The sequence below is a fragment of the Zalophus californianus genome, chromosome 6 (genome assembly GCF_009762305.2).
Source record: "Zalophus californianus isolate mZalCal1 chromosome 6, mZalCal1.pri.v2, whole genome shotgun sequence".
Lineage (NCBI taxonomy): Eukaryota > Metazoa > Chordata > Mammalia > Carnivora > Otariidae > Zalophus > Zalophus californianus.
Genome location: NC_045600.1, coordinates 146,516,665 through 146,528,831, shown reverse-complemented (window position 1 = coordinate 146,528,831; position 12,167 = coordinate 146,516,665). Strand labels below are relative to the sequence as shown.

Here is a 12,167-nt window from a genome sequence, read left to right as displayed (position 1 = left end):
AACCTCTTATTTTTAAGGGCAGCCTAATTCTAAGACAGGTTTCTTCTCCAAAATATTGAAATTTTCTCATGATATATAACAAAAACTGCTAGTGGCAGGCTACAATATTTAAATACATCAAAATCTACAGAAAAATCACAAAAGCAATCTTCTTAAAAGAGTACAAGATTAAAAGCTCTCTCTAAAATTTACTGCAATAGGCGTGCCTGGGTGGCTCCATCATTAAGTGTCTGCCTTCGGCTCAGGTCATGATCCCAGGGTCCTGGGATCGAGCCCCGCATCGGGCTCCCTGCTCAGTGGGGAGCCTGCTTCTCCCTCTCCCACTCCCCCTGCTTGTGTTCCTTCTCTCACTGTGTCTCTCTCTGTAAAATAAATAAATAAAATTTAAAAAAAATAAAATAATAAAATAAAATAAAATTCACTGCAATAGACTTGGCATTTATCTTTCCCACTAGTTTTCCCAGGAAATCCACACAAACAAACAAAAACCACTCTTCCAAACAGGTCTTCCCTTCATTGGCTGGTTCAGGTGCTCCACTGTCAAAGTCAAGACTTCCATCCAGTTCCCTAGGGTTGAGCCAAGTTCTCTCTTCTGAGATCTCAGGGAAAGGTTTGGCCCCAATCAGGTACCTGCAAAGGTCTGCTGAAAGCGTTGGCGCACAGGCCCGGCTAAACCATGCCCAGTACTGGAGCACCACTCAAATCAGGGGGTCTGCTGACGATTCCTATACAGGTATGACAGATAAAGAATCGTGGGCACTGTTCACTTGAAAAATTAAAGCATGCATATAATAGGTGTAGAATATCACCAGTCAGGCTTTTTTGTTGTTTTTAAATTGCCTTAGTTTCTCCGCAGGAAAAAAAATCATTCTTAAATTAACTTACATTTGTAAATGAGAAGTTTAAGTATGGACTTGCATCCTCCTCAAACAAAACTTGTCCCAAGAGGAGTTTTTAAAATGTTAAGAGGTTATGTGTAGGTTTGCCTGTTACAACACGGTGGGAGTCAATTATTTCTTCAGCTCAAATTAATAAATGCATTCTTATTACTACAAACTAAACAAACCCCCCAAAATTTAAGCAACATTACCATACTTGGTGCCTCCAAGTCTAGGTACATTGAAGAACTTCTTATGCGAACTGTCATTCAATGTTTCAATAAGGTACTCAAAGGCGTATCCTGAAAAAAAAATTATACTTTCATTAAACACAGCTACAAAGTACCTTAATTTAAAATGAAAATAACTGGAAATCCACTTTGTCCAAGAGAATTTTCTGCCATGGTGCAAATGTTCTCTATTTGTGAGGTCTAGTAAGACCGCCATTGGCCACATGTGGCTACTGAGCACTTGAAATGTGGCTATAGCCAGGGAGGAACTGAATTTTAAAATTTAACTTTTATTAATTTAAAATTAAATAATCACACATGGCCAGGGTCCACTGTATTGGACCAACACAGCTCAAATCATGACTCTTGTCAAATAAAAACAGGTAAGATAATTAACTCCTGAAATGTGGTAACAAAGAATACCCGGGAAGGAGAAACAAGAACGATTTAAATGATGTACAGGCCTTTTAGGAAGTACTGAAGTACTGAAAAATGCTAAGTACAGACAGAACAATCTGAGAACCTGACAACTGTCAGAAGGATTGATTTTTTAAAAAATAATCGAAAGACAAATTTTTACAGAGCATTCAACAACATGGACAAAAGCAAAATCACACCAAAACACAAAACTTAGCAGGAAGACTACTAGGTCTTAGACTGAAGGTAGAAATGAACAAAATTATCTGGGTAAATTAGCAGATTCTTGCCAAGGGAACAAGTCTTTCTGGTTTTGCACATGAACCTGGGGGTCTCACTGGAGCGCTCCCCAGCTCCCAACGTCCGGGGCGGGGGGGGGGGGGGGGGGAGAAGAGTCTTCAGGTCAGGTCTTTTGTGCAGACTCATCGCTGTGCGTGGGCAGGACCCTCCGTGAGGGCAGCCCCCTGAGCCCAGGGGAGAAGGCAGCACGGCCGCCTCAGAGAGCATGAGTGTTCCCTCTCTTGTTGCGGGTGGGGGAAAGGGGGGATAGGCGGACAGAGGAGCAGGGGGCGGAAGGGCACGGGGGAGGGCAGCAGGGGCAGGAGAGGCAGGGGGCAGGGGAGCAGAGGGGGGAGAGGAAGGGCAGGGGACGGGGGGCAGGGGGGCAGGGGAGCAGGAGAGGCAGGGGGCAGGGGGGGGCGGGGAGAGCCAGCGCCGCAGCGCACAGTCCGGAGCCGGCTGACTCGAGCCCGGCCTTGACCGCCCCCGACCCCGGCCCGGGGACCGCAGCAGAGAGAGGGGCTGGGGCCGGGCGGCGGGGCCCAGCAGCGGCCCGCGGGACCCCAGCAAGGAGACGCTGCCCGACCCCGCGGACGGGGGCGGCGGGGCGGCGGGGCGGCGGGCGGCCCCTCCCGACCCCGGCCGGCCAGGGCTGCCGAGCAGCGGCCGCGGGCAGCGGCGGGCCCCGCGCAGGCCCGGGCCGGGGCGAGGGCGGCGGGGGGCCCCAGGGAGCGCGGCCCGAGCCCGAGGGCCTCGGCCCAGCTACCCCCGGCGAGGGGAGCGAGCGGCGCGAGCGGCGCGGCGCGGGGCGGGCACTGACCTGCACCTGGGGCGTCCATCGCCGGAGACCATAGTATCCCTGCGCGGAGGGGGCCCGCGGGGGAAGGCGGGGGAGGCCGGGCGGGGAGAGGGCAGGAAGGCAGGCGGGCGGCGGGGGAGCAGGCTAGGGGCAGTCTCGCGCAAACACCGCGAGAGCCGCAGCGCCAGGCCGGCCTGCGCTCGCGAGATTTGCCGCCCGACTGTCGCGAGATCTTCGGACGTGGAAACAAAGAAAGACGCGGGGCGGTGCTCCCGGGAGGCGGTGCTCGCGGGCGCCCGGCGCTGGCTGCGGGGACGAGTCCCGGGGGCCCCCGCGCCGGCCCCCTCGCACGCTCGGCTCGGCCAGCCGCGGAGTGAGGGTTCCCCGCGTCGCTGCGCCTCAGCCCCCGGCCCCCGCGGGCCCCCCGGCGCCAAGCCGCCTCGGGTCCGGGACGCGTGGCTGCGCGGGCCGAGCCGGGTCCCCAGGCCTTCCCCTCCCATCGGCTTCCGCGACCTGACTGTTGGCCTGGTTTTTTCCTGCGTGTCCCGAAGGCTGCTCAGGCTGTGCCCGCCGCTCGGCGTCGGGGTGTCCGTAGACCCCAGGGCTGTGCCCTGCGCCCCTGCTCCCCGAGCCCCGGCCCGTCCCACCTGGTCCTCTGGCCTCGTTCGGGGTTAGCTGCTGCTTCCCGGGCTCCAGCTCCCGAGCCCGGATATGTGTGTGCTTTAGGGCACGCGTCTCCCCACCAGGCCCACGAGTCCTGTCGTCGTGCGTGCCTCGGCGGCTGTCCAAGCCAGGAACCCGCGCATCGTCCTTGACCCAGGACCTGTCCGTGCAAACCCCAATCTGTTTCCCCCTTATTCACCTCCCTAGCCGTACCGCCGGTTCCCACCCCGTTCTAGATTTGAACCCTCCCTGTCTGAACGACAGTCTTCTCACAAAGGACCCAGGACGTGAGTCCTCTTGTAATCTTCATCTTCGCGATGATGAACACACACAGTTCAGGAACTTAGCCAGCGGTACACCGCCACCAAGTGACTCACTCAGGACTTGAACTCGGTTCAAATGGATGAACAAGCCCACAGGTTCAACTTAGTCCTCCATGGACTGCTATCTCACACCTACGGTTCCTCCCCTTTTCCAGGGAACCTCTTTAGGCAGAATCACCTCTCTCACTGTGATAACGTCATGCCCTTTCTGGCTAAACCCTACTCGTCCTCAGTCCTTAGTCCAGATATTATTTCCTACAGGAAATATTCGCTGACCTTCCCCAACCCTGAGTCTGGTTTGGGAACCTGATGAAATGCTTCCCTCTCAGGGCGCCTGGGTGGCTCAGTCGCTTAAGCGTCTGACCTTCTGCTCAGGTCATGATCCCAGGATCCTGGGATTGAGTCCCACAAAGTCCCCAGCTTCTTCCTCTGTCTCCTACCCTGCTCATGCTCTCTCTCAAATAAATAAATAAAATCTTAAAAAAAAGAAATGCTTCCCTAGCCTATATTGTAGATAATGCACTTTTATTACACTTGATTGTAATTGCTGATTTACGATATTCCCCACATTCCAGTTAGGTGCTTTTAGCTGCATGCAAGAATACCCAACGGACAGTGGCTTAAACAATACAGACCTGTAATTATCTCCCATGGCAAAATCCATAGTAGACTGTTCCGGGGCCGCTGCAGCAAATCAGTCACATCATCAGAGACCCCATCACCTCGTGGTTATAAGATGACCACATCATACAGAAACATGATGTCCTACAATGTCCCAAAGCAGAACGGGAACTGGTGCAGATCATCTCTCTCTTTTTATTACTATTTTTTAATGTCTCCACACCCAACATGGGGCTTGAACTCACAACCTCAAGATGAAGAGTCACATGCTCTCCTGACTGAGCCAGCCAGGCACCCCAGAGCATCTCTCTCTTTTTACCAAAGAACATATCTTCCTGAAGATCCTCTGCAGACCTCTCTTTGACCAGAAATTAGATGAGTTCTTCTCCACCCCATCAAGCCCAACACTCGCTTTCAAGGCATATGATTTTGTAATGTCTCCTTTGCTATCCTGGCATGAAATTCACACGTAATATGACTTACACAAAACAATAAAATAAACTGCATGATGCCCTAACTGTAATATAAAGGAAAAATAAAAGGGAAGGAACTTATTAGAAAACATTATTACAATATATAGGACGCAGGCATGTCATTACTACATGACATAATGATGTCATCAGATGCTTGCATCTACTTATAATGGTTTTACAGAATATAATATTAAACGTTTTCTATTTGCATTTGACATTTCAAAATAAGGACTAAATATATTGTGCATAAATATATATCATGAAGGCATAAATGATAAATGCACATACATAATATGATATATGTGCTGTGGGTGGAGACTAATAAAAATATATCGATGACTCAAATATTGGAAGCATTGTCACTGTCGATTTTCTGAAACAGTGAACAATTCTTGGCAAAGTGCCAAACAAAGTAAATTACAACCTCTCCTCTTTAATACACAACATTTGCATACCTGGAAAATTCAGTGTACATTAAAACCATAGCCAAATTACTTTTATTTGTAAATGGTGTTAAGTTTTAGGCTCAGCTAATTGTAAACAAATCTGTTGTTATTGTTTTCCTGTTTGTGTGGGTGTGTTACCCACCGAAACATTTGGCAGCATGTTCGGTGGGGGCGGTTGTCTGATTCTTTTTGTGCAGCTGTGTCTTGTGGAGTTCAGGCAGCCTGACGTCCGTTAACTGCCAAAAGTGCTCCCCCTCCACGGTAACAACCAAAAACACCCTCCCGTTTTCTGAATGTCTTGATTCCAATGAGAAGCACTAACTAAGATCAATCACCGTGTGTCCTATGGCTGGACTCATTATTGCCTTTAAAAACAAATAAACAAACAAACAAACAAAGTTTAGGCTCCTGGGTGGCTGTTGGTTAAGCGGCAAATGGTGGCACAAGCATATGGTTAAGCAAATTGTAGTACATTGGAGTACTACTCAGCAATAAAAGGGAAGGAAGTAATGATACAACAACCTGGTGGACCTCTAGGGAACGAGTTTGAATGAAAAAAAGCCTAAAGCCTAAAAAAATCCGAAAAGGTTCTATACAGCACAGTTCTACTAGCATAACATTCTTGAAAATGTGGAAATTATAGAAATGGAGAACAGATTCGTGGTTGGCCGGGGGCTCAGGGATGACAGAGTGCAACCGAGAAGGAAAGTGGGTCTGATTATAAAAGGGCAACGAGAGGGATCCTTGGAAATGGTTTGTATCTTCACTGTGCCATGGTCACGTGAGCGATAAAATCACATAGAATCACACACACACGCCCACACCTGGCAAAGGAGCGGAAATCTGAATGAGGTCAAAGGATTGTATCAGTGTCTACATCCTGATCTTGCTCTTGTGCTATGTTACATTGGGGAAGACTGGGTGAAGAGTATGCAGCGTTTCTGTTACTTCTTACAGCTGCATTTAAATCTACAATGATCACAAAATACAAAGGTTTTAAAATGGGTGAATTTCAAGACCTCAATGAACTTGTTTATTTAGTTTTTTAAAGATTTACTTATTTACTTGTCAGAGAGAGAGAGCACAAGCGGGGAAGTGACAGGCAGAGGGAGAAGCAGGCTTCTGGCTGAGCAGGGAGCCCGATCCCAGGACCCCGGCATCATGACCCGAGCCGAAGGCAGACACTTCACCAGCTGAGCCACCCAGGTGCCTCCAAAATTGGAGTTTTTATTAGCAAGGAAGACGAGGCTTACCGGTGGGGTTGGCAACCCCCAGTGTCTGCCACATACCACTAGACTATACCCTCTGGGAGGGCCCGTGCTATCCCCGGAATCTAAAACAGTGCCTGGCACAGAGTAGGTACCAAATAAATGTCTGCCTAATGAATGAAATGACCTGTTCAAGGCTGTACAGCTGGTAACACCAGATTAAAAAGAAAGGCCAGTCATTTGGTTCTCCTTTCAACATTGAGAAAATATGTGTTTAGTTTTTATTTAGAAGAGAGATGAAGAAGTTCCCAGGTGAAGAGCAGAGGAGGACCTTCCCGAAGAGGCCACACCCTGACCGTGACCCCCTGTGGGCCCTGCAGGTTGCCCTTGGGAAACTCATCTCTCCACCGAAGTCCCAGCCGCATCAGCATTCTCCAAAGAGAAGTTTGAATAATACATTTTTTTTCAAGTTACCTCTCTGCTACGATTTTTAGCACTCTGGTGATATCTTAGTGGCTCTTAGATCAACCACCTGCACAGGTCCATCTCTTTTCCTTTAATTAAACTTTTGATTTTGGAAAAAAAGTTCAAGGATACAGAAATTGTGAGAAGATTATGATAAACTTTCTCACACGCGTCACACACGTTATTTAGTGTTAACATTTTGCCACATTTGCTTTATCTCTCTCTCTCTATTTATATATTGCATAAGATCCTCAATATTTGGGGGCATTTATTTACTTATTTGTTTATTTTCCAGCTTGAGGTGTAATTGACTGTAGAGGTTTAAGGTGTACAACGTGATGATTTGAGAAACATAAATATTTGGGAATTACAATAAAGTTCGTTAATACGTCTGTCACTTCACATAGTTATGTTTTTTGTGTGAAAACTTTTAAAATCTACTGGCTTAGCAATTTTCAAGTAGCAACACAGTATTGCTAAGTATAGTCACCCATCTTCATTATTTCTTAGTCTAGTTCTTCCTGAACCATTTGAGAGTAAATTACAGAGATCACAACACCTCAGGCCCAAATACTACATCACGTATCCCGAGAACAAGGAAAGTCTCATACACAACCACAGTGATGTGATCAAGTTCAGGGAAGCTAACATTTTGCTACAATACTATCATCTAACTTATAATGTATATTCAAATTTTGCCAACTGTCCCAATATTGTCCTTCCTAGAAACTTCTTTCAATAATCCAGAACCCAATCCAGGATCAAGCATTGCATTTAGATATCACCCCTCTTTTGTCTCCCATAATCTCGAACCATTCCTCTGCTTTTCGTTTTCCTTTACGGCACTGACATTCTTGAAGAATACCGGCCTATTGTTTGCAGCATGCGCTTTAGTTTGGGCTTGCCTGACTGCTCCAGGCTTATCTCTCCGTCCAGGCAGGACACAGGCTCTCTGACCCTGTGTCCAAAGAGCCAGAAAACAATGTTCCTGGGAGGCAGTAGCGTTTGAGCTCAGAAACTCTGTGCTCAGGATCTTTCTCAGCCAGCGCTGTGGACATTTGATATCCGTTTTCTGTTTCTTCTGCCCAAACGACTAAGATTTTCCTTTGGGTAGTTTGACCCTTCCCCACTCCCCCCACACAGGGGTCCACCACTGGACTCAGAATTTGGCTCAGGAATTGGAAATTAACATCATTAGAAGCAACAAGGCACAACACTCTTGCTGAGAAAAGGAAGCTTCCCTTTCTCCTCCAGGAGTTGTGGGCAGTGAGGTGGTGAGGTCCGGGCTACCATAGCGATTCCAACACCAGCATGGAGGGCTTGGAGCTGTGGGGTCCGCTGAGGGGACAGAGAAGAGAACCAGGAGTGTGGAAAACAGAAGAGAGAGTGGAAAACAGAGGGAAGAGAGAGTGGAAAACAGAAGAGAGAGTGGAAAACAGAGAGAGGAGACAGTGGAAAACAGAGAGAAGAGACAGAGGAAAACAGAGAGAAGAGACAGAGGAAAACAGAGAGAAGAGACAGGAAAACAGAGAGAAGAGACAGGAAAACAGAGAGAAGAGACAGAGGAAAACAGAGAGAAGAGACAGAGGAAAACAGAGAGAAGAGACAGAGGAAAACAGAGAGAAGAGACAGGAAAACAGAGAGAAGAGACAGAGGAAAACAGAGAGAAGAGACAGAGGAAAACAGAGAGAAGAGACAGGAAAACAGAGAGAAGAGACAGGAAAACAGAGAGAAGAGACAGAGGAAAACAGAGAGAAGAGACAGAGGAAAACAGAGAGAAGAGACAGAGGAAAACAGAGAGAAGAGACAGAGGAAAACAGAGAGAAGAGACAGTGGAAAACAGAGAGAAGAGACAGGAAAACAGAGAGAAGAGACAGAGGAAAACAGAGAGAAGAGACAGGAAAACAGAGGGAAGAGAGAGAAGAAAACAAAGGGAAGAGACAAGGGAAAACAGAGAGAAGAGACAGAGGAAAACAGAGAGAAGAGACAGAGGAAAACAGAGAGAAGAGACAGTGGAAAACAGAGAGAAGAGACAGGAAAACAGAGAGAAGAGACAGTGGAAAACAGAGAGAAGAGACAGAGGAAAACAGAGAGAAGAGACAGGAAAACAGAGAGAAGAGACAGAGGAAAACAGAGAGAAGAGACAGAGGAAAACAGAGAGAAGAGACAGGAAAACAGAAAGAAGAGACAGGAAAACAGAGAGAAGAGACAGAGGAAAACAGAGAGAAGAGACAGGAAAACAGAGAGAAGAGACAGAGGAAAACAGAGAGAAGAGACAGAGGAAAAAAGAGAGAAGAGACAGAGGAAAACAGAGAGAAGAGACAGTGGAAAACAGAGAGAAGAGACAGAGGAAAACAGAGAGAAGAGACAGTGGAACACAGAGAGAAGAGACAGGAAAACAGAGAGAAGAGACAGTGGAAAACAGAGAGAAGAGACAGAGGAAAACAGAGAGAAGAGACAGTGGAAAACAGAGAGAAGAGACAGGAAAACAGAGAGAAGAGACAGAGGAAAACAAGGAGAAGAGACAGAAGAAAACAGAGAGAAGAGACAGAGGAAAACAGAGAGAAGAGACAGGAAAACAGAGAGAAGAGACAGGAAAACAGAGAGAAGAGACAGAAAAACAGAGAGAAGAGACAAAGGAAAACAGAGAGAAGAGACAGGGGAAAACAGAGAGAAGAGACAGAGGAAAACAGAGAGAAGAGACAGAGGAAAACAGAGAGAAGAGACAGGAAAACAGAGAGAAGAGACAGGAAAACAGAGAGAAGAGACAGGAAAACAGAGAGAAGAGACAGAGGAAAACAGAGAGAAGAGACAGAGGAAAACAGAGAGAAGAGACAGTGGAAAACAGAGAGAAGAGACAGGAAAACAGAGAGAAGAGACAGGAAAACAGAGAGAAGAGACAGAGGAAAACAGAGAAGAGACAGGAAAACAGAGAGAAGAGACAGAGGAAAACAGAGAGAAAAGACAGTGGAAAACAGAGAGAAGAGACAGAGGAAAACAAGGAGAAGAGACAGAAGAAAACAGAGAGAAGAGAAAGAGGAAAACAGAGAGAAGAGACAGGAAAACAGAGAGAAGAGACAGGAAAACAGAGAGAAGAGACAGGAAAACAGAGAGAAGAGACAAAGGAAAACAGAGAGAAGTGACAGGGGAAAACAGAAAGAAGAGACAGAGGAAAACAGAATGAAGAGACAGAGGAAAACAGAGAGAAGAGACAGGAAAACAGAGAGAAGAGACAGGAAAACAGAGAGAAGAGACAGGAAAACAGAGAGAAGAGACAGAGGAAAACAGAGAGAAGAGACAGAGGAAAACAGAGAGAAGAGACAGTGGAAAACAGAGAGAAGAGACAGGAAAACAGAGAGAAGAGACAGAGGAAAGCAGAGAGAAGAGACAGGAAAACAGAGGGAAGAGAGAGAAGAAAACAGAGGGAAGAGACAAGGGAAAACAGAGAGAAGAGACAGAGGAAAACAGAGAGAAGAGACAGTGGAAAACAGAGAGAAGAGACAGTGGAAAACAGAGAGAAGAGACAGAGGAAAACAGAGAGAAGAGACAGGAAAACAGAGAGAAGCGACAGGAAAACAGAGAGAAGAGACAGGAAAACAGAGAGAAGAGACAGAGGAAAACAGAGAGAAGAGACAGGAAAACAGAGAGAAGAGACAGGGGAAAACAGAGAGAAGAGACAGAGGAAAACAGCGAGAAGAGACAGAGGAAAACAGAGGGAAGAGACAGTGGAAAACAGAGAGAAGAGACAGGAAAACAGAGAGAAGAGACAGTGGAAAACAGAGAGAAGAGACAGAGGAAAGCAGAGAGAAGAGACAGGAAAACAGAGAGAAGAGACAGAGGAAAACAGAGAGAAGAGACAGAGGAAAACAGAGAGAAGAGACAGAGGAAAACAGAGAGAAGAGACAGTGGAAAACAGAGAGAAGAGACAGAGGAAAACAGAGAGAAGAGACAGAGGAAAACAGAGAGAAGAGACAGTGGAAAACAGAGAGAAGAGACAGAGGAAAACAGAGAGAAGAGACAGGAAAACAGAGAGAAGAGACAGGAAAACAGAGAGAAGAGACAGAGGAAAACAGAGAGAAGAGACAGGAAAACAGAGAGAAGAGACAGGAAAATAGAGAGAAGAGACAGAGGAAAACAGAGAGAAGAGACAGGAAAACAGAGAGAAGAGACAGGAAAACAGAGAGAAGAGACAGAGGAAAACAGAGAGAAGAGACAGAGGAAAACAGAGAGAAGAGACAGAGGAAAACAGAGAGAAGAGACAGTGGAAAACAGAGAGAAGAGACAGAGGAAAACAGAGAGAAGAGACAGAGGAAAACAGAGAGAAGAGACAGGAAAACAGAGAGAAGAGACAGTGGAAAACAGAGAGAAGAGACAGAGGAAAACAGAGAGAAGAGACAGGAAAACAGAGAGAAGAGACAGAGGAAAACAGAGAGAAGAGACAGTGGAAAACAGAGAGAAGAGACAGAGGAAAACAGAGAGAAGAGACAGAGGAAAACAGAGAGAAGAGACAGTGGAAAACAGAGAGAAGAGACAGAGGAAAACAGAGGGAAGAGACAGGAAAACAGAGAGAAGAGACGGGAAAACAGAGAGAAGAGACAGTGGAAAACAGAGAGAAGAGACAGAGGAAAGCAGAGAGAAGAGACAGGAAAACATAGAGAAGAGACAGAGGAAAACAGAGAGAAGAGACAGAGGAAAACAGAGAGAAGAGACAGTGGAAAACAGAGAGAAGAGACAGAGGAAAACAGAGAGAAGAGACAGGAAAACAGAGAGAAGAGACAGGAAAACAGAGAGAAGAGACAGAGGAAAGCAGAGAGAAGAGACAGGAAAACAGAGAGAAGAGACAGGAAAATAGAGAGAAGAGACAGAGGAAAACAGAGAGAAGAGACAGGAAAACAGAGAGAAGAGACAGGAAAACAGAGAGAAGAGACAGAGGAAAACAGAGAGAAGAGACAGTGGAAAACAGAGAGAAGAGACAGAGGAAAACAGAGAGAAGAGACAGAGGAAAACAGAGAGAAGAGACAGGAAAACAGAGAGAAGAGACAGAGGAAAACAGAGAGAAGAGACAGTGGAAAACAGAGAGAAGAGACAGAGGAAAACAGAGAGAAGAGACAGGAAAACAGAGAGAAGAGACAGAGGAAAACAAGGAGAAGAGACAGAGGAAAACAGAGAGAAGAGACAGAGGAAAACAGAGAGAAGAGACAGGAAAACAGAGAGAAGAGACAGGAAAACAGAGAGAAGAGACAGGAAAACAGAGAGAAGAGACAAAGGAAAACAGAGAGAAGTGACAGGGGAAAACAGAAAGAAGAGACAGAGGAAAACAGAATGAAGAGACAGAGGAAAACAGAGAGAAGAGACAGGAAAACAG

At 46.7% G+C, this 12,167-nt stretch overlaps 1 protein-coding gene across 1 annotated transcript in view; it reads right to left on the bottom strand.

The window, feature by feature from the left end:
• IREB2 (iron responsive element binding protein 2) overlaps positions 1–2,756 on the bottom strand; it is a 42,506-nt gene extending 39,750 nt beyond the window's left edge. Inside the window, exons 1-2 of the mRNA XM_027570045.2 lie at positions 2,625–2,756; positions 1,091–1,180 (exon numbers count right to left, since the gene is read on the bottom strand). Of these exons, the coding sequence (XP_027425846.1) occupies positions 1,091–1,180; positions 2,625–2,643 (109 nt within the window). The 5' untranslated portion in view covers positions 2,644–2,756. The remainder of the gene's footprint in view (positions 1–1,090; positions 1,181–2,624) is intronic.
• Between the last annotated feature and the right edge of the window lie 9,411 nt (positions 2,757–12,167).